Source organism: Perissodus microlepis, chromosome 7 (genome assembly GCF_051167445.1).
Source record: "Perissodus microlepis isolate ML-2025 ecotype Zambia chromosome 7, ASM5116744v1, whole genome shotgun sequence".
Taxonomy (NCBI): Eukaryota; Metazoa; Chordata; class Actinopteri; order Cichliformes; family Cichlidae; genus Perissodus; species Perissodus microlepis.
The window spans coordinates 51333187-51354881 of NC_140467.1; the positions used below are offsets into that span (position 1 = coordinate 51333187).

At 38.3% G+C, this 21695-nt stretch overlaps 1 protein-coding gene across 14 annotated transcripts in view; it reads left to right on the top strand.

The window, feature by feature from the left end:
• Window positions 1-21695, top strand: part of mast4 (microtubule associated serine/threonine kinase family member 4) — a 101601-nt gene that overhangs the window by 42160 nt on the left and 37746 nt on the right. For 7 of the 14 annotated variants that reach the window (XM_084935772.1, XM_084935777.1, XM_084935773.1 and 4 more), the window contains 2 exons: window positions 6383-6414; window positions 15379-15459. In XM_084935772.1, the coding sequence (XP_084791898.1) occupies window positions 6383-6414; window positions 15379-15459 (113 nt within the window). Of the gene's footprint in view, window positions 1-6382; window positions 6415-12696; window positions 12908-15378; window positions 15460-18271; window positions 21631-21695 lie in introns of those variants that run through there. The other 7 variants (XM_084935776.1, XM_084935778.1, XM_084935785.1 and 4 more) reach the window with 4 other exon arrangements.

The following is a 21695-nucleotide window of genomic DNA, read 5'->3' on the forward strand; positions in this document are numbered from 1 at the left end:
AGCCAGCTGCTCAGATTTCATTTCTTTGTGGTCAAACATCAAGTTTATTATTTAATGTCGTTGTTTAACGTAGCGTCTTTTGTTTGCTCGTCAGGGGCGGTGAATGCACTTTAAGGTCTTGTATGTAGTCCTTCCTACACCACGTTTGGAGCTCTTTGATCTTTCCTGATCTCCAGATTCACTTGAGGTCTCTGACTTTGAAGCAGCGTTTTGCAATGATGAAGGTAAAATTTAGTTTTGAGTAAAACCTTTGACCTTTTGACCACTCTGAAGACCAACTCTTTGTTTCATGTATGTTATGAATAAAACAACTGAACTGTGAACAATTAATCTATCCTCCGTTCATTATTTTTTTTATAGAGAATTTGACCAACAAACATCAAACAAAATTGTGCTTTGTGTTCGATTAAAAAGAGGACTAGTTATGAACCTCAAATCACATTTCTCCCCCACTTAACATGACTTATAAAGCCTGTGCAGCATGCCCATTAACAGTTCCACTGAACGCATGGTGATCAAAGTATTTTTTTTCTGTTTCTGTGAACTTTCCTCAGTTTTGTGCAGTGCTTAAGAGTGTGCACACATGTACAGGGGGTTGCATCTAATAATTACTTTTAACATAGCTCTCATTTTATCAGTCTGAAAAATGTTGAAAAGAGGGGAAAAAACAGGAGCAGGAGCTTGCTTTTGTTCAACCAACTGTATGAAACTGATGTCTTTTAGTATTTTGAAGACAACCTGAAGTTTAAAATTATCACATAGGAGTCACTCCTATGGTACCACTGGTAAATAGTTATCTTTAAAAAAAAAAAAAAAAAAAAAAAACCACACTAAAAGTTTGCTTTTTCTAACTGATTATATTACTGAATGGGCTGCTGAACGTTGTCTTCTGTATGCCTTCCTGTTGTTGTTTGACTCATGTGTTAGGCTTGGCAAACAACACCCGTTCATCCATCCATTTTCTCAGCCAGCTGGCTATCTGTGGTTGCAGCCAGCAAGATGATGGTGGGATTTATTAGTACATGGTAAACTTTAAGTCGGCATAGTGAATGTCTTCCTCACTAGCAACATGACTCGTAGCCCACAGCTGCAATTTGCTGAGAGTTTCTGCAGCTGAAACAGTATTGGTATTTTTTCTAAAGTAGTCTAGATCTGAGCAGCAATCCTGAGTGATCATTCTGGCATGCTATAGCAGCCTCCAGATGTGATAAGTATTCAGGAGACTAGGCTTCATTTCCCCCGATTCCACTCAGGGTTTGATTTGATGACATTATGACTTGATACAAGAATGGGAATTTCCTTGCTAGTCAGCAGAAAACTACAGTTAAAATAAGTACACTTTTGATCTTGAGATGTAGGAAAATCCAAAATAAATCAAGGGGAATTATTAATGAAGTATTACACATAGGCCTTTTTACAAGAGTATCACCACCACTTTGATGTGGTGTCTTAGATATGAAATGTTGTTGCTAGAAGGCATTCATTGACATTCACTCTGTGGAACAAAACCAACTTTTAGGTTCATCGTGTCACAAATGTTATCTTTCAGTACCAAATATGTTACTGTATAAACAGCTGAGTACATGTACAGGATCCACTTTCATTGCTCATTTGTTAGATTGCCACTTCATCATGGCGTTACACTCTGATCTTATTTGCTATGAAAGGAAATTTAAAAATAAATTTTAAATGTAAATTTTACAATTTTAAAAAATAAATTAAAATGCATGTAATGAAAGTAATCATTATTCAATAATTGAGTTGAAAATTAACTTTAGAAATTACTCATAAATTACTTATAAAAAGTAAGACTGCTAAATAGTAAAATGTAGGGTTTTTGCAGTTGTTTGTTCAAATGTCTCCTGCCAGTCAATCATTGTTTTTATTCTACCTGATCTGGCTGGGTTTTTTTTTTTTTTTTTTTTGGACATGGAAGTCTAAAACTGTGACTTCCATGTTATGACTTTAACAATGACAGGCTCCAGTGTGACTCTGACCACACCCAGAGAAATATCTGTAAGGGAAATCTAAGAGGTGAGGTCTACTGGTGCAATGATGAAGTGGGGAAAAAAAGTGAAGAATTTCCACGATGTCAGCTAACACAATTGAAACTGGCGGAACAGAAAATCTATTTGACAATTTTTTTTAGACTGGTTGGTTTTGTCCTTAAAATGAGTTTGAAGTTGTGCAGGTTTACACAAAGACCGATTTATCTTAGGCCTAAAAGTTAGCCAGGCTACAGGCTAACTAAAAGCCAGTTTCCATGGTAACAATCTATAAAAACCCGCTCACCAGTGGCACCAAATAACAAAAAGGACAAAAGCATTTCTCATACATTCTGGTTTGTTATTTAAGTCTATTCAAGGAAACTTGAGTATGAGTAGAGGTACTGAGCTTTGTCATGTTATGAATTAACAATGCTAGTGGAATTTATGACAAATAACTAAGATTGTCTTTGGTTTTGTCCATCTGTCACTTTGAGATCTACATATGTTCCTGCTTGGTTTGCAAAATTGTGTCCCCACTCCTGGGAGATCCTTCAGACTTCTGTGTCTGGACAGGAGCAGGGTCAAAGATATTTTTCAAAAACAACGGTCTCCTCATCTCTCAGTAAGAAATTCTTAGCTGCAACTTTATTCCAGCTTTGTGTGACCGCTTATCAAGCTTGCCGATGTTGGGGTAAGTGAATCCAGATATAACTGAAAGAAATCTTGAATATTTTGAACTCACTTCATAATACAAGGCTTGAGTTCTCCATTTAGCCGTTGTCGAGTTTTCTGAGTTTATATTCATAAATTCCTGGATTGATTGCTTATATGTTCCATGAAGATGTGTTTTCTGCATTTGCTTGAATCTGGCATTAAGTAGAGCTCTGTTCACTTCATTATTCAGCTATTTCTTCAGTGTTAGGTCAGTATATCAGTTAGCACCAGTGGTCCATTGCCATTATAAGCCATGCATGTCTATACATCATCCTCCTTCCAGTGTGTTTTACACATATTCAGTGCTTTCAGATCTCAAGCTATTTCAGGCCTTTGCAATACTTTATTAAAGAGCTATTTCATTAAATATGACTCTTAACTGATACAGTCTCTCTAACGCACTGAGACAATCGTATTGCTGAAAAATGTAAAACAAAAACATTCTAAAAAGTCAGATGTGATTTCATTAAATGTTAAGAGTTGTAACTTTCTATATTTCTGCAAGCTCAGAGTTTCATAAGCTTTTTAAAGATGCTGTTTTGTGGAATAAGAGTGTCAATGTCAATTCTCAGTTCATGTTAGATCAGCGCTGCTTTTTTTTTATATACAAGAAAATGTGATTTTGACAAAAGCCCAACATTGGTTTGAGGTAGAACTCGTCTCACTATGGTTTCATTAAAACCGCATTCAGTGCTATCTGAAAGCGTTTGTTGCTAGTAATGGAGCCCTTTCTCTGCACATGCTTTGCTTACTCAGAAAGGTATCAAAAGCATGAAGAATTTAGACATTTATTTTACCTATGTAAATATGTTCCTGAGGCATGAATGAATACATTTATGTTACAGACTTCACACATTCATTTGGTGTTCTATGATTGGTGGCTTTTCCATCACTGTAAGTCATTCACTGCCTGGTAATTAGTGTTGTGTTCGCTTCGTTCATGTCTCTCAAGGAAACACTCTGCCCTTGGTCTTCAGTAGGCACCGGGGGAAACCAGACATTAAGCCCTAATTGATAGCAAAGGGAGAGTGGGGCTTAGCATCTTTTCTGCTGACTGTAGCAGCCGATACATATCAACTCAATGTCCTACGCTGTGTGAGACAAAGGACCTGCTCTTATCAGGCTGTTGTTATTAGACAATAAAACATTTTATTATCCTATCTTTGGGATTTGTAGCCCCAAAACAAAATGTTGCCAAACCTGGTTATTTATCTTATTTTAAACATTGAAACTGCACTGAAAGATTTGAGGCAATCGGAGCTGAAACTGCACACAGAATTATTCTGAGGGCAATAAAACACCTGAGTTCTTTGCAGGAGTGTGTAAACAAACTGTCCTATTAATTCTATGGGGGATATAATGATCTGTACACTGGGATTGTCTGTCATTGTCTCATGTTGGTCCTTGACTTGCATGGCTGTTCATGTGGTACTCGTACAACAGATGTTATAGCAGCAGCAGTGGCTTCATTTGTAGCTTGCTGTATTTTACTTATTTGTTCCTGGCAGCTTTTAGAGAAAGAAATCCTTTGGAGCATTTTCCTGAAACATGCAATTTAATTTCTCTAAAGGAGCTGAATATTTGTAGGAGCTGATTGTATTACAGGTTAATGCACTGAAGGTGGTGTTTAGGTGTGACTTGTCAACAAAGCAAGAGGGCAGCAAGCCTGATATTCTTTTTTTGAAGTTTCAATTGCAGTTTTTTTTTCTCTACCCATGGTGTCAGCAGTTGCCGTTGATTCAGGGGATTTGCAGCTCCACATAAAAAATGCAAACATTTTGTTGCTGTGCTGTAAAAATGTAGTTTAGTAAGGTTTCATTTTCCTTGACTGCTCTAGAACTAAAATATTGTAACATTATAGGTCTTACTTTCTGATTTTTTTTTTTTTTTTTTTTTTTTAAAAAAGAGAAGTGAAGCTGCCTTAGTACTCCAAATATGGAACATAGAAATGTCCAAGTGCAACAACACTACATCTTATTAAAAATACTTCCTTCAAAGCTCAAGACTGACAGCTTGGCTTTGTCCATCAGTTATGCTCCAGAAGAAATGCACATCATCTTGTCACTAGAAAAATAAGGAAAGTGGCAGCACTCTCTGGAATTGTTAAAATCCTTGGGACTAATTGTACTCTTAGATACGGACAAATATGTATATATAACTTCAGTTGTGGACAAGTTCAACACATTATTCCCAGAGGCACAGTCATAATACTTCTAAAAAATTGAAATGGACCTCAGTCAATCCAAGATAAATAACCAAACAAACTTTGACAGTGGTGTTCACTTCGCCAGGTATGTTTATGTGGGGAAAAATAAAAAATCACCTCACTGCAGCACCATAACACGCATGCTCAGGAAAATTATGTCTTGAAATTTGTCACCTTGTGACTCCCAGCAGCATTCAGCAACTACTCACAAACTGGTTGGGCAATACACAATTTATGCCAGCACCCAAAGGTTGCCAACAGTACAGAGTTCACTTTACTCTGAATGCGATGTAGATTTGTATCCAGTCCTTCAGGTAAACCATTGTATTTACCTTTAGGAAGAAAACCAACAGGGCTTTCAATCTTGAAATCTGGGAAATCTTCAATATATCTAATGTCTCTTCAGTAAGTTTGTGCCATCTCTTTGGTGATGTCACAATACAATTTGATTTCTGTGTTTGGGAGACTGGACACAGCTACAGATTAAAAAATAAATAAATAAATATACAAATAGACAAAAAAAACAAAACAAAAACACCACCATAAGTAAGTTGTTTGCCTGCAAGAAATTTGCATCTCTGCAAATGTTTGCATGCAGTTTTTTTTTTTTTTTTTTTTTTTCCCATGCAACAATCTTGTGAGAAAACATAATCGCTCCAGAAATCAATGAGGGGATTGTTGTTTGCTGGGCTGTTTCAGTACACACAATGACCTCTGTGTATTTTTGCCCTATACAACTGATTTTCAGTCACTTTTTTTCTCCTTTTGTTTTTTATACATATAAAGTATTAAAACCAACACGTGTAGAAGAAGTTAGGCAGACATCAAGTTGCATTTACAGCATAAGGAGGCTGTGAAATGTATTTTTATGCTTGTGTTTGATGTGTTTGACTGAGTTATCATGTTTCCTTAATCCACACTAAATGTAAACAATCTGCAAGTAAGGAAAATTCAATTTAAATCATTTGAGTCATTAATTTTATTACAGCTGTTACCTGATTAAAGTGAACAGTTTGAAATCCAGATGCAGATTATTCCAGTTCTCTGGGAATGGATATAACAGCTTCACACCTGCTCCGTGTTCTCCGTCCATATGTTGGCTCTTTTTGAAGGTGTTAACGTGCTGGAGCAGCTGAAAAGCAGAACAGATTAATGTTTATGATAGAATTTCAGTTGCTACCTTAATCATCACCTCCTTTCATTTATTTTTAAACATAAATATTATGCTGAATATGGTCCTTGTAAATTAATGCTGTTTTTCAAGTTTTGCTTTGCATTTGTCATTTTCAGGATATAAATATGCACATATATGACATTATATTTTCTACAAGTAATTGGTAGTTCTGCATAAATGAGCCAAAGTAACCTTTTAATAATGCTGACTTTCTTCTTTGTTCTTTGTTGGTAAAAGATGAGTTAAAGTACATTGTGGTGCTAATTTTGATGCTTATAACTCTCTTGTTTTCATTTGCAGAAGGAGCTGAGTCTTCCCAGAAGAGGCAGTTTGTAAGTACCATCTTAAATGTTAAAGAGATATAAAGTAACTACCTCTTTTATTGATGCCCACTGTATTCATTGAAATAGTAAGGCGTGCTTGTCCATTCTTATGAGCAACATGAAACTCTTAGAAGCTGTCCATTCATTAGATTTGTTCAAATGAAAGGAAATATTTACTTGAAAGTTTAAATAAAGTTGTAAAGATGTCACGGTATACGTGTACACTGAACATAAAGCTGAACAGTATTCATGGTATTTGGAAGGTTTTCAGACTGTCTTACATTTTAGACATGTTGTCTTTCATCTAAAAATGTACTTTAATATTATTATGGACTTTCCCCAACTCTCTACCCATACTACAATAATACTACAGTACATTAAAAGTGGTGTTTTGAGTGCTTTGTAACTTGAGGATAAAACTCTGAAATACCTGTGAATGACTGATTCTCAACATGTAGAAAACTGTTGAACAAAGGTGTGAGTTCAGTACAGTTTTACTATGCAGATTTGTTTTCTTTCCCAGCTGTTGTGTGCTAGTTGATAAAGTATTAGCCTCATTTGGGCTCATTGTATTTTGTGTTGTTTGCCTAAAATAGTTGTTCTGTAACCTATTTAGCTAATACCTATATGAGTTCTTACCTTAAAGAGGTTTTACATATTGAAGGTGCTTGGTCATATACTCTCTAGAGTCTCTCTCTCTTAAGATGATGTAAGTAAGTGGAAAAAGAAGTCAATTTTCCTTAAAAAAAATCCTTTTATAGCTGGAGAAGAATAGATCTTGTTAACCCATGGCATATAAATTAACCATATTATACATGTAATCATCTTGACATGTCAGCGTATATATGACAGCTCTTGATTTGTTTTGTTGGAATGGAGTACTTGCCTTTCCCCCCCCCACACTGTCATTTTGGAAAATAGAGGGAATATCAATTTGCATGGTGAAATAATTGACCTCTATTTTTAGAATGGTCTGTGTTGTCATCAGAAAAGAACAGACATTTGCACTTATTCAGACTATCCTCCTCAGGCTGGCTGTTCACATTTGTGTTCACAAGCTTATTGAAGGTGCTCCATGGGCAGATGAGATGCAGCTTTAAGCCATGTGAAGCCATAAAAGACTTCCTCGACATCGATCCGCTTTAGTTTGATTTATTTCCTGGTGGTGAGAGAGTTATCATGACACCTTGCTGCTCTCGCTGCCACCTCACCAGAGAGGGCAGGTACTATAATGGAGGTGACCCATTACTAACATGCTGCTGTGAGATCACCAACCGCACTGGTGTATATTTAGCGAGCTAGAACCTCTATTGACCTTGGTAACCATAGTAATGCTGTTTGGATATCACAAACTTGATATGGTGGCTTCAGATGTATCAAAGCTTACTTTTATTTACTAAGCCAAAACATGGTTGTACTAATTTGTCATCTTTTAAAACAAGAAGAGAATATAAATTCTCATTAGTATTAGAGCTATATCCTCACTGTTGGTGCTTATTATGTGTGGTTGGGTCACATGTTGATATGACATGTACGAGCCGATTAAAGAATATGCTGGGGGGAAAAAAAGGTTTAAAAAGACAGCCAGATGCTCTAGCTACATCTTCTAATCAGTGTAAGGAAAAGTGCACTGAATTCAAAGTGCTTCCTTAGTGCTGGCTCAGTGTTGATTAAATCTCTGTAGTCTCTGAGGTTTTCTTGTGACAGAGAGCCATCTACTGAACATTTGATGTCATTAACATGCTGGCTGATGCCTTTTAATTAGCATTATCCACATTTTCTTTTCATTACTGAGGGCATTTGTGTTTATTTTTTTCCATGGCAGCAGAAGTGATGGATTACACCTCTTCAGACAGCCATATCTACACTTGTTTCCAGTATGAGTCATTCTAGTAGAGATATCAGTTTAACCTATTTATAGACTGACCTTAATAGTTGGAAGTCTTTTGCTGGGTTCTGAGACTAATTGAAAATCAATTATTTGTATGCAGATCAACATGGATCACAGGATTTCTTGACCATGGTTTTAGATCCTGTTTCTCATCCCCTGCCTTTTGCAGTTTTAGTGTACTAAACGTGTCATTCTGTCTAGCATCATCAGCTGCTTTGCCATGCAACAGGATATTAAGTGGCTCTGTTGACTGTAGATTCTATTACATTTAGTTTAACAGATGCTCAACCATGCTTCATTAAGTCAGTCGCTAGTGTTTACGGAGATGTTTGAGTCCTAGCTCACAGCTATTGCTAAATTTTAATTAGGTAGTCGACAAAATGTTATAGACCATTAAAAAAGATCAGTAGTTATTTCTTAAAACCATAAATGAGTTCCTTTGACATTGCTTGTTTGTATAGGCCAACAGTCCAAAACAGAAATATATTTACTTCCAGAAAGCAAAGGAAGGCAGCGTATCTAGAAAATTGGGTGTAGTTAAATCCCTTAACTTGAAAAAAAAAACCTTGAAAATTTTCAAAGTTTTTATGATTCTTAGATTCATTTTTATTTGCACAGTAAGCAGGTTTTTTTAAATGATTTAACCAAACACTAGTGGCATCTAGTGGTATCTGTCTACACACCGAACAGTTCAACATACAAGATACGGAAAACGGCTAGTTATTTTGTATTCAAGTACTCTTAGAGTAAGCTGAAATATTTCACAGTGGCTGCTGTAACAGTAGTAATCAATTATGTTAGTCACCAGAACGAGTACTTGCAAAATTCTGAAAATGTAAAAGTATTTCTTTTTTACTACTATAGGTAGTGTATGTCAAGGCTGCAGTTCTATTGAAAATGAATGGCATACCGTATAATGATTAGTGTGTGTTCTAGTCTTCTAGTCTATGCGTACCGAAGAAAGATGCATACAAGCACATTAAAAACTATTTGTGACAAATAGTTTAGCTGCTGTGATAACTTGGATACGTTGGGTGTGGAATTACTTTGTGTTTCAGTAGAGAAAACTGATTTGCAAAAGTCAATATTCAAACAGTGCCACTGTGCTTTTCAGATCAACGATGGAAATGCCTCCAATTTAGCAAAGTACCTAAAAGATCTGTTTAAGAAATTCAAGGTTACTGAGTTCTAGTTCAACGTCCAAGCATTATTCTTCTTATGTTATCCTGACATACATGGTACATTTTGTTTGAGGCAGCTGTGAAGGCCATATGCTAAAGCCTTTGCGGTGGCTAACATTATAAACACTTAAGTTAATGTAAATAATGTTAAGCTAATGTTACTAATAGGGTTAAGTTATGTTAGCTTACATTAGCCTTATATTAACCTACTATCATTCAGTCTGTATCATATCAACAAAATATGTTATTTTGGTAGCAAATTTAATCAAGAGTAATGTTATTCTTTTACTTATACACACTATTAACTTTCTTTAACACACAATGACCATAAAGGTCAGTTTTACAGTGTGGAAACAGAACAGTACTGTTTACTGCTGGTTACACTGCAGATTTGATGAGAGCACCCAGATGCTGTGCTTCAGTTCTTACTCAGCATTGTTGCAGTAAAGGCAGAACATAATTGGATAATAAGTACCCAAGAGAAGCTGAACAAGCAAATAGGAAATGATTTGAAAAACCAGGTTTTAGCCCAAAGGTTATTGCAAAAAGATGTTAATCTCGAAAAAACGTAAGAAGAAAAATATCTCCACATGTCAGCTTTTAAAGGTAACTCAAAGATTGGTTTAATCAGTGTAGTCCCAAACCATTTAATATAATTTGTCCTCCAAAATGTACAGAAGCTGTTCACTGAATTTCTCAAGGAAATTCTTTGTTATTGTTTATATCATTACCTAACCTTTGTTTCTTCTCTAACAAGTCTTTTTTTGAATGTGACCTCATTTAGATGACAGTCCCAGGAATCAAGTTCCAGCACTGAGCAACTTTAAGCAAGCTGTTGAATTCAGGTCTTTTTAAATAAGGTTTACATATTTCTATTCATATACTGAGAGAAAGGTAAGAGGAAAGTATGCATGGATGGTTAGATGTTCTACTTTAAGGTCTACATTTGCATAAAGGTAGAACTAACTTTCAAATGATTTCCAGCTGAACAGTTGAAGCTTCTCTCTACACTGTGAGGGAGTTTGTTTTACTTGTCCATGGTACAGTAACAGTCATGCATTACATTAATTAAAAAAACAACAACTTACTGAGTCACCTTCCTTTACCAAAAGCCAGATATTTCAGCTATCACTGGAAAAAAAACTAGAAGAATGCAGTAAAATCTCAGCTTAGCCTTAGCTTAGACTGGACTTTCTATATGGTTCTACTTAATCTCTATAATTGCATTCCTGATGTACCTGGTGTGCTTGTTTAAACATACTGTAACTTCTATCCATCCATCCTTCTTCTTGTGCTTATCCAGGGCTGGGTTGCTCTCCCCAGCCACCTCATCCAGCTTATCTGGGGGAACACCAAGGCGTTCCCAGGCCAGCTGAGAGATATAATCTCTCCAGCGTGTGCTGGGTCTGCCCCATTGATGCCTCTTGGGCAAGGCATCCTTGTCAGATGCTCAAACCATTTCAACTGGCTCCTTTCGATGTGGAGGAGCAGCAGCTCTAAGCCCCTCCCAGATGGTTGAACTCCTCACCCCTGTCCGTGATCTCGTTCTTTCGGTCACTGCCCAGAGCTAGTGACCATAGGTGAGGGTAGGGCGTAGATTGACTGGTAAATTGAGAGCTTCGATTTTACACTTTACCACGACGGACCGGTACAGCATCCGCATCACTGGAGCCGCATCACAAATCCGTCTGTCGATCTCCCTTCTCCCGTCACTCATGAACAAGACCCCGAGATACTTGAACTCCTCTACTTGGGGCAGGAAATCGTCCCTGAGCTGGAGTGGGCACTTCACCCTTTTCTAGCAGAGGACCATGGACTGTAACCTCTAGTTTGAATTAAGGTAGTATAAATCTATTGGATTTAGCACGTAGAACATATTGCCAACCACATCTGAAAGTGTTTTGTAGCTGTTGTAAGAAATTACAGTTTAAAAGCCGGCCAAGAAAGCCAATGTGATAATTCATGTAACAGTACACTGTCCCTTACAATAGCAGTGAATTAAAATGTTACCCTTGCGCACAAAGTATTGTGAAAAAAGTGAATTTTAATTTTAATTTAAACCTGGCTAATGTCTTGTGTCTGCACATCCGGAAAAAAATAAAATAAATAAAAAAATAAATATTTGACATTTTAAATAGCCGTACATTTGACCTTTTATACTCTAGATACAGCTCTACACCTCCTTATGTGGCACTTCCTGCTTTCTATGTCTGCAGTTAATGCAGTGTTTGGTGTCATCTGCAGTGCCTCTTTGCTCCTCAGACATGTTCGTAGTAATAAAGAATTCATTAGTGTACTGTCTGAATGAGTGAGGTCTCCTTTGCCCTCTATATTTCTCCAGCCAAATCCAGGTTGCACAAAGCATCATCCTACAGCAGCTATCTTTTGCAGTTCCTGTAGCTGACTCATTGCAAACACGTTTTCTGGAAATGTGTTTCTTTTATAGAGTGATGTCAAATTATTCCTAATAACCTCAATCTTTTGTAACTCAGCAACTCATTCACAGATAATTTCCTGGCAGTGAGTCATTGACTCATTTCAACTTCTTGGGATCTTGATGGTCTGGCAGTACGAATAATTTTGCTGATGATGAATAATAATTTTCAGGGTGCTTTAAATTGCTGCAGGACACTCTGGGTGCGTCATCCTACTGTACTTCTTTGAGTTTCAGTTTATGGCTCCCTAGCTTAAGCACAAGCACTTCATCATTTCTCAGTTTCGCTGCATGTCTCCCTTTAAAAACAAAGCAAAACCAAAAAACATCTTTGCAGTTATTTCTGCGAGTTTGATTTACAGTCCTGCTTCCTGTACATTGACGGAGGCAGACTGGCAGTTAGCGATGCATTTTGTTTTTTGTTTCTCTTCTGAAGATGACGTCATCCCTGTGCTTGTGTTGACATCTCACGGAGCAGCCTCACATTAGCGTCTGTCAAGGTGACTGCACGTCCAAGACTTGCATTTAATTTCTGCTCCGTAGCAAGTCACCAGCTTGTGAAGGGGTTGTGGTGGTGGCGGGGGGGCACAAATGTGCATGTGTTTGAAGGAGCAGGAGGCGTGTATTAGGGGAGGGGAGAAGGGGTATTGTCCTGCCTCCATGCCCTCCGCAGGCAACTGAGGATCTCATTTGACAGCTTCAAGGTGGAACGTGGAAAGACCAAAACAAGAGCCGTAGCCCCCCCCCCCCCCCCCCCCTTTTTTCCCTTTTTTTTAATTTTTTTTTTTTAACCCCCCTCCCCTTTTTATACGGGGGAGAGAAAACCAATCCGTCTCATCGTCCTGTGGTGGTTGGGTTTGGCTCTTTGTCAGTGCAGGGGGGGGGGTAGCAGACAGGCAGTGTGAATGCATATCATGACCACAATAGAGCAAACGAGCACAGTTCAGCCATGAAAGCCCAGCGGGAGAGGCTGAGAATTCCAGGGCTGACGCTAGAGTGAGTATTTTCCTCCGTTATCCTACCCAGGAGACAGCTCCTCTAAAGTATGTAGCTTGATCCATCTCTGTGTCTTATTTGTTGCTGTCTTTTGCTGTTGCTTTATGCTGTTTGCTGTGTTAGCATTAGCAGCAGCAGCATCTGCAGCAGGAAGTCTAAAGCCAGATCTTTAACAGCTAGGTAACAGCAGCTTACATGTGCTCGCGTGTCTGTGTTTATGTTCGTGTTCACAGATTTATGTTATCATGCACGGGCATGTGATGGACAGACAGATACTGTAACGCGCCACGAAAAAGGAGTGCCGCAACTGCACAATATGTTTTATTTGCTGGTGTGACACAAGCAAACAGTGCACACGTAGAAAGCATACACAGAGCAACACCTATCAAGAGTGTTGAGACGATGTTTGTTAGATGTGCTTCCTAAGGTGAAAAGCAGTGAAGTGTTGAAGGCTGTGTGGTTTAAATGTCAGTTTCCGCTTTTATCACAGCTCTTGTCATTGGTTTGATTTCATACACTTTTTATTTAGGTCAACAAGGCATTTGTTATGGTTCCCTCCATTTGAGGATTTAAAATCTGCATTTCAGCATACATTTTTACAGTGTTAGTCATCCATCAAACTAGACTTTTCTAAAATGTTTGGAATGGAATTTAGCAGATAATGATTGTATAATATATTATGTCATATTTTAAAAAATCTCCAAGCAAACATAGCCCACTGATTATATTTGCTGTGATACTCTTGTGATGTCGGGGCACACCAAATTGTGGTTCTGAATAAGGTTGGTGATATACCAATGATATAATATTTCACATTGGCAGCGAATCCCAACAAAAGTGTTAAACTGAATTTCCTCTCCAGTGTTTCCCAAAGATTTAAACTGTAGTGATGGAAGGTAGACAGGAGTGCATGAAAAGAAGTGCTTTTAAAAAATAAATAATACCTGATATAATTTGTCACAAACGCTAGAGAGGCAGATACTGAGTATTAAGTAAGTTCCTCGTTCAATGGATGGATTACAACTCCACTGTTTTGGACTGCAGCTGATAAAAATAGTCGCTGTTCTGCTCTTTCGGTGTAGCAGGTCCAATTCTCTGCTTGGTGCAGGTGCTTGTTAGACCCTGCAGCAGGTCTTCAGACCAAAACAAGGTCTGCTGTTGCAAGCTGCAATCCAGTACAGTTTGAGTACATCGAGACTGTGGGATGACAGACTCAGGTCCTTAATTTTGCTTAACTGCAGCTGGGTGGTTAGTGCACGATGATATCCCTGTGCTGGTGGTGTTTCTGTAACATCGTAATAATGGTGGTCTATGATCAGTATTACAGCTGACCAATGACATTGTCTCAGTATTCCGTTAGCATAAGCCAAGATTTTTTGCTAGTGCTATTTATAAAAAAACAAAACACACACACACACACACACACACACACACACACACACACACACACACACACACACACACACACACACACACAAAAAAACCAATCACTAGCAAGCCAAATTAAGTAATGTAGACTTTTTTCCTTTTTTCCCTACATTGCAAAGCTATTCCAACATGATTGGTCAGTTGCAGTTTTGATCCCTATACCAAGATTATTATGATAATGCAGGAACAACAGCAACATATGAGGATATCAGATGCAACATGGTTAGCAGTGATGAACTTTAAAAATAAGAGCAAGGGGATTGTCCAGTTGTAAATGGTTATTATTGTTTTGGACAATTCTATTGTTTTGAAAAATGTACAAATAAATAATAAATTCAGACTGTTGTGCAAAAGGCACATATCTGGGAGCTAACTAACTTGGATAATTAATACATGTGTTACTGATTCAAAGTATCTACAGTTCACATGTCGTGGTTCTTGGGCAATATGAATGAAGTCTTAATGGTTGTGATGAAATGATTGGTGGTTTTAAGCTTAATAGGGAAATGTCACTGTAAAAACCACATGGATAGTTCTGTTTGTACCAGTCATCAGAAGAGTCTGTCGTAAAACATTCTCACCTTTACAGGACCAAATATTCTGCAGAGCAGACAGTTATGTTGAAAAATGATTCGATACATGAGGCCACATAGACTACAGTAGAGAAAGTGAAAGTCATTCTGTATGGGCTGACCAACAGGAGATTCACCGTCTCTAAAATCAGTTAAGACTGGTTAATCTATAACTGCTTTTATGAGCATTTTAGCGAACGCACATGATTGACATGTTTTGTTTTAGTCTGAATAGTCTACAAGGTCAGACATCCCCAATGTTAAACAAAAACTGGCGAACTAGACAAATGCCTCGGAGACCTGCTGTTCAAACACAACTTAAGTTCATTTGACAGGGATCATTTACTCTTCATGATGCTGCTGTTTTCATCTGGGCATGTGTCTGAGTTGTGGGGGTTTTGTCTTTGTGTGCGTGAGAGTGAGAGAGAGTGATAAAAGACAACTATTCACTAGAGTCCATTTAACTTGCAGCCTCACTCCCAGAAGCTTGAGCCCTACTCCCACTAGCCCTTGCAGTCCGTGCAGCCCACTGCACGCTTTTCATTTCTGGAGGTAAGCAAGAGTTCTTCAACCATGGATGTTTTGTTTTGAAGGGCCTGTTGGTGCATGTTACCTTGTCTTCACCTGTCATATGGCTCAAGCGCGACAACAAAATCATCTGCCATTGAAATGACATTGAAAGGGGAGGACGTGATACTTATATAATGTTGATAATGTCACCCCTTCCCCCATCTTGTCCCTCTCTGTTCTGAGGTTTAGGCTTCTCTTTCATGTGCTAAGTAGGATTTGTGGCATTTGCAATACATCAAAGTTAATTATGGTCTCAATCTGTGTGAATCCCAGGCTTGTTTCATTTAGGATTGAAGAGTATTCAAAACAGTAAAAGCTGGTAATGGTTCAACATCAGGGCTTATTGGTTAGATCTCAAATAGTTTATAATTAGATTTTAAATGATGCGTGTCACTCTGTCCTCTCTCCGTTCTCCACATTATACCTAGCCAGATGCTTTAAAACTGCGATTATTCATGGGCCAACTATGTGTGCTTCACTTTGAAATGACAGACTCAGGTTGAAGCCATCTTGCTGGTGAGGTAATGTTTGTATAATTACTGGTGAGCTGATCAGGCAGTCTGCACACATGGCATGAAAGCACTAGATGAGATCTTTGTGTCCTTGTGTCTATAGTCTGTGAAATTTAGTGCCATCAGTTTTAGCGAAAGCAGGTTTTAGACAAACATTCTGCAGCATATTCTTTCACCACGGGCTCACTTTGAGTGTACAGTCTTAGAGTCAGTTCATTAAACATATATGTTTTAGTGATATGAAGAGTGCCACGGTCTTCTGTCAGGTTTATTCAGCCTGAATCTAAAGCACATGTGCCAAGAAAAATGGGTGGAATGAAACTTGGAATGGATTTTTCTGCAGCTCATTCAAAACGCTCAATTCTGAGAATTTTCTGTATCAATGAATAGCATGAAAACACCCACCCATTTCAACTCTGGTCTCCTCTTGTTCCTGCTCAGTTTTCATAGAGAGTCAAGTAGAGCAGGCATTTAAGTGAGTCAGCTCCATACAAGAATGTAGAAAGGTTTTATTTTTATATATATTTATTGACATTTTCAGATTTTATTCATGTGCCAGTGGACATGGTCACAGTTAAGAAGCCAAATCAGAACACTTGTGGTGATCCTATAGGACCATTACATAGCAACACATGTACCATCACAGGGCTCTAGAGTGCGACCAATTTGGTCGCAAATGCGACCAAATTTTTCAGTGGCGCGACTAAAAAAAAATATTTGGTTGCACCTGTGCGACCAACTGTTCGGGTAGCAAAAAAAAAAAAAAAAATCTGCAACCTTCCCTGTGGTCAACAACAGACACACATTTTGCCCCTATCGTGGACTAAACCAATCAGAGATAGTAAGGGGCGGGACCTCTCTGATTGGCCGTGGTCCAGTTGAAAGTGCAGGTGGAAGTGGGAGGTGAGTAGCTTGAATAAAGCGATATCAATTTATTAAATCCTGAATCGACTTTTAAATATAACTGTGTTTTGCCAGAAACGCCAGATTCTCAGATTAAAGCTCACAAAACCATTTCAACAACAACCAAACAGTAAATGAGAGCAGGCACACGGATTCCACACAAAGACGTAAACACAGAGCGGAACCGACGCATCAGAATCAACTTTGTCTTTCTCGGCTTTCTCACCTGACGGCCCGTAGACGGACACGCTGTCGGAGCTTAGCAATTCTGATGCGTCCGGTCCGCGCTGTGATTACGTCTTTTTGTGCTGATTCTGAGCTGCAGGTTTTGTCTCTCTCCAACCAAAATTCACCGAGCCAGCAGCAAAAGAAGCAGCAAACTGCGCTTCACATTTGATCAATGTCATCATGAATTTTGCTGTTTTGCTTCCACGACTATTAAAATCACACTTCATGCACAGCTAGCTCTCTCTCTCTCTTTCTCTGTACTTCAAGAACAGTTTCCCGTCTCCAATCTCTGTTTTCTGTATTATTCATTCGCTTATTACCCACCAGTCTACCGTTGTTTACAGCGCTGTCGGCTGCTGTCTTTTTTTCTTTTTCTTTTTTTCACTTAAATGACCTCGGACAAGAAAGCCTATTTTTCTGTTGTTCAATACTGAAGAAATTTAAACTTTATATGCAGAACATTGTAGAATATTTTTAAGGTTATCTGCTATAAAAAGCCAGACCAGGAAAATCTCCTTCATGTTTTTCTGTGTTTTATTCTCAGTTACTTTCACACAAAGGCATCTGCTGTGATGTTCACAATTCTGATGAAGTCAGTACTGATAAATGATCAGAATTATAATATTTCTGACTGTCTGAGGCTAAGTTGAATCGAATCGGGACTTTGAAAACCGGAATCGAATGGATTATAGAAATCAGTGATGATACCCAGCCCTAGTGAGCAGCCTAGGCACGACAGAAGTGGATGTAGCTGTAATAGGAAAAGAACTATTGCTAACTTTTCTGTTAAGTTAAGGCCTGATCCTTCTGAAATTCATAGCCAGTGCTCTGACACGGTGTCATCAATCTTTGAATGCTGAAAAAGCACAGTGTATCCAGAAAAACACATTATATTATATAAATTATTATAAAATTTGTGTGCGCCTAACTTTTGTGCCGGTACGCCTAACTTTTTAAAGTTAGGCGTACCGGTACGCCCATGGCAAAAAGTTAGTCTAGAGCCCTGCATCATAATGTTTATCAACTGGTTTTTTTGTTGATTTGTTTAATCTTTTTTTTTTTTTTTTTTTTTTTTTTTTTTTTTTTGGCTTGTCCCATTTGGATCTTTAGCCATCAGAACTGTTGTTGTCTGAAGGCCAAGGAAGATGCCTAGATTTACTTTACCAAGTGGATCATCATGGCCTTGCCATATTGGTCCATTTGATTGACATTTATTTTAATTATGTATTTATTTTATTTTATTTTCGGTTGTTACAGACGGGACTGAGGGATAGGACAGGGAGAAAGAAAGAATGAAAGAAAGAGAGGGAGAGAAAGAAAAATAGAGGGGAGAAGAGATGGTAAAGGGGGGGAAAGAAAGAAAATGTTTTGTTTAATGTTTTTTGCAATTTCATATTTAGATGGACAGTGGTGAGCTGCCTTAGTGCTGATTAAAATGTGATTTTAGGTGCTTTTGAGAAATTAAACCTTTCATTTGCTGATATTTAATAAGAGATGTGTAAATTTAAAGGCTGCACAGCAGTGTCTAAATGCGATATTATCTGGCAAGAGTTGCAAAATCTGTCTTTGAATATTAGTCCCAGTATTAGTTGAGCCATGTTCAACTTCTTTGCCTGACAACATAGAGTTGTTTGCCAGATCTCTGAGTCAGCAACACTGCTGGCCTCAAATCCTTGAGGGCACTGGGGCTTTTCACGCAGTGCTAAAGATGGTGAATCCGGCCTTAAAAGATATTGACTTTATGGTCTGAAAACTGCAGAGTATTTGCTCTTTAAGAGATATGAAGATTTAAACTATATGGTCTAATAAAGTAAAATCAGAGATATTGCTGGTTGAACTGTTAACCCACTGGAACCTGCACTTAATAACATTTTCTGAAAAAGTTTTTCTTTTTGGTTTAAAGTTACCCTATGGAGTAATTTACCGCCATTAGTGCTAATATGGTCACCATTAGATTAATAGAATCCAACATACAGGCAATTCACACGAGTCAAAGTGCTCTGACTCCTCTAAATCCTCAGTTTCAGGCTGACTTATTCTTAGTCTTGGCTTTTCATGTTCTCAGAGATGGTGACATGCCAAATACAGTGAGCACTTCTCTTACCTGCTGTTCAGATGTTGCTTTTACAAGGGGCAGCCAATCAAAAGAATTTTAAAATGACTAATTTTAGCCATTGGATGAACTGACGGGCTTACCCAAGGACCCGCTTTAATATAAACAAAGATAGTTTCCATATCAGTTTTAAACTGAGTAATTCAGTGCTATTCTAGAAAGAGTGAAATAGTAATTATAAATATATGGACCTAGAAATGAATACAATAGGTTCCCTTTAATAGTTTTGATTCTTTCTTTTAAGAGCTACTAGAAAAAGAGGCACAGCAACCCTGATTTTTCTACTTGTGATGTCAGCACAAGCAGTGACCTCCCTATTCATGCTGCTCTATGCAAGTTTGACTTTGAACCATCTGAACTGCCATTTCTAATGTGGAACACAGAAACGGAGCAGGGCCATAATTAGAGTGAAGGCTGTCACGCTGGTCTGTAGGGAGAAGGACTGAGCCACTCTGACAGAATACACACACAAACTCAGGTTTTACACGGATAAAAATAACTTCTGATGACGACACAGTCGCCAAAGATTGTGCATGTAAAGTAGCAGTGGTTAGGTGCCAGTCTTTGTTGGTTTTGCATTCCATCTCTCTTCCTTAGCTTTTGAATCCCTTCCAGACAGCATACTTGGCAAGTTATTAGACTCATTGCTTCCTGATGGTCTTCAGGTCTGACCTGGAACTTCCTCAGTGAGGATTGCAGCCTGTCTTTGAACTGCTTTGTTGTCCTGCTTGAAGAATGATATACTATCTTAATCTCACTGGCTGTAGCAAGATTTTTATAGTTAGAAATCTAGGTGTAATAATGCTTTACATAACTGAAATAAATAAATAACTAACTAAGCAAATATATAAATACATATATAAATAGTTAACCAAATAACTTACGCTCTTATTAAACGTGCAATATTTTTGAGACATTTATTCAAGTATCAACTCTGTTGTATCAGCAAAAACAGACATGTCCTCTTTATTAAAATGCAAGTTACTCTTAATCAATCTTCTAAGGTACATTAGTCTTTGTGTGCATGTGCTCACATGAGGTTCACAGCTGTTTCTATCTTTTTTACAACTTGAAGCTCAGATGAGAAAGGACAGATGTTTTTATGTTGGATTGTGAAAGTGCCATCTTCAGTATACTGACTGTAAACTGTGCATGTGATTGTGGGACTCTTATCGTTGCTCTGGAGCTGTAAAGTGTGTTTTCAGGGCTGAACTCTGCTCTTCCCTGTGTAGAATTATCACTGAATAAAACTACTTTGGGAGAAGCTTTTAATGGTTCCTCTTGTTTGAGATATTGTTTTGTTTGGAGACCTGACAGCTACTTCAGAGAATTTGCCTGCATGCTTTGCACGTTACAGGCTGCGGTGATCAGCTGACCTGAACTCTCACACATACGCGCAGCACTCAGAAGTTACATTCATCACTGAACTGACGGAGCGAATTGTTTGCATGTGAATTCCCAAGTTTAGCTCTGAGATTTTATTTTTTTTTGCTCGCCTGAAACATCAGACTTATAAAGCTTGCCATTGTTTTTTATTCAGATTTTTTTAAACATTGTAAAGTTTGATGATTTCCCAGTATGCATTGTGTTTAGCTACTTATCTTTTTACAGAGTAAAAAAATGAGTCATAGATCAAAGGTGATGTAGTTAAGGTGAAGCTCCAATAAATGAATGAGGTAAGACTGTCTATGGAGCGAAGAATTTATGCAATAGCAGAAGAATCCATTGAGAAGCACAGCGTTTCAATTTCAAATAGGTCCTGCTTAATACTGACCCACCAGACTTTTGGAGGGGTGCCAGTTTGTGAACGTAGCGAATGCCCAGCAGCATCTGCTGATGATGCATTACCCCTCTGTCTCACAACCCCCCTTCACAGGATGTGAAGTGGTAGATGCCTGTTACATGATATGAAGCATGTTGAGCGCAGGGAGCACGGTGAGTGTTTGGGATACGGAATGCAATCGCAGTGAGAAGGGAAAACACGAAGTCAGCTGGTATTAGATGTCATATACCTGCAACAGTCGAGGCTGTCAGCACCTGACCTGGATCACACACTGTGTGCCGTTCAGGATCCTCCCTGGATTACTTTTTGTTTGAGGACAGAGGAGGACAACGTGTCCTCCCTGCTAGTGTGTTTATGCCGCAGCTGCCTGCAGATGTGCCTGTGCAGAGGAAGTTTGGACCTAAGGAGAGTACTTGTCAAGACTGCTCCAGAGGTTACCACCTCTTGAACTCTGATAGCCATCGGTTCTGCTCATCAAGTCTTCAGAAGCCTCCTTTACATCTCCCTCTTTGGCATGATTTGGACACAATGTCGGATTCTAGTTTGTGGACAGTTCTGTCCAACTTTAACATGCCACATTTCTTCAGTGGAGCTCGCCTGCGTCGGTCCCAAAGGTAACATCTAAAACAGATTGAAGAAACTTGCTACTTTTTTTGTACTGTGTTGCTTTTTAGTTAGG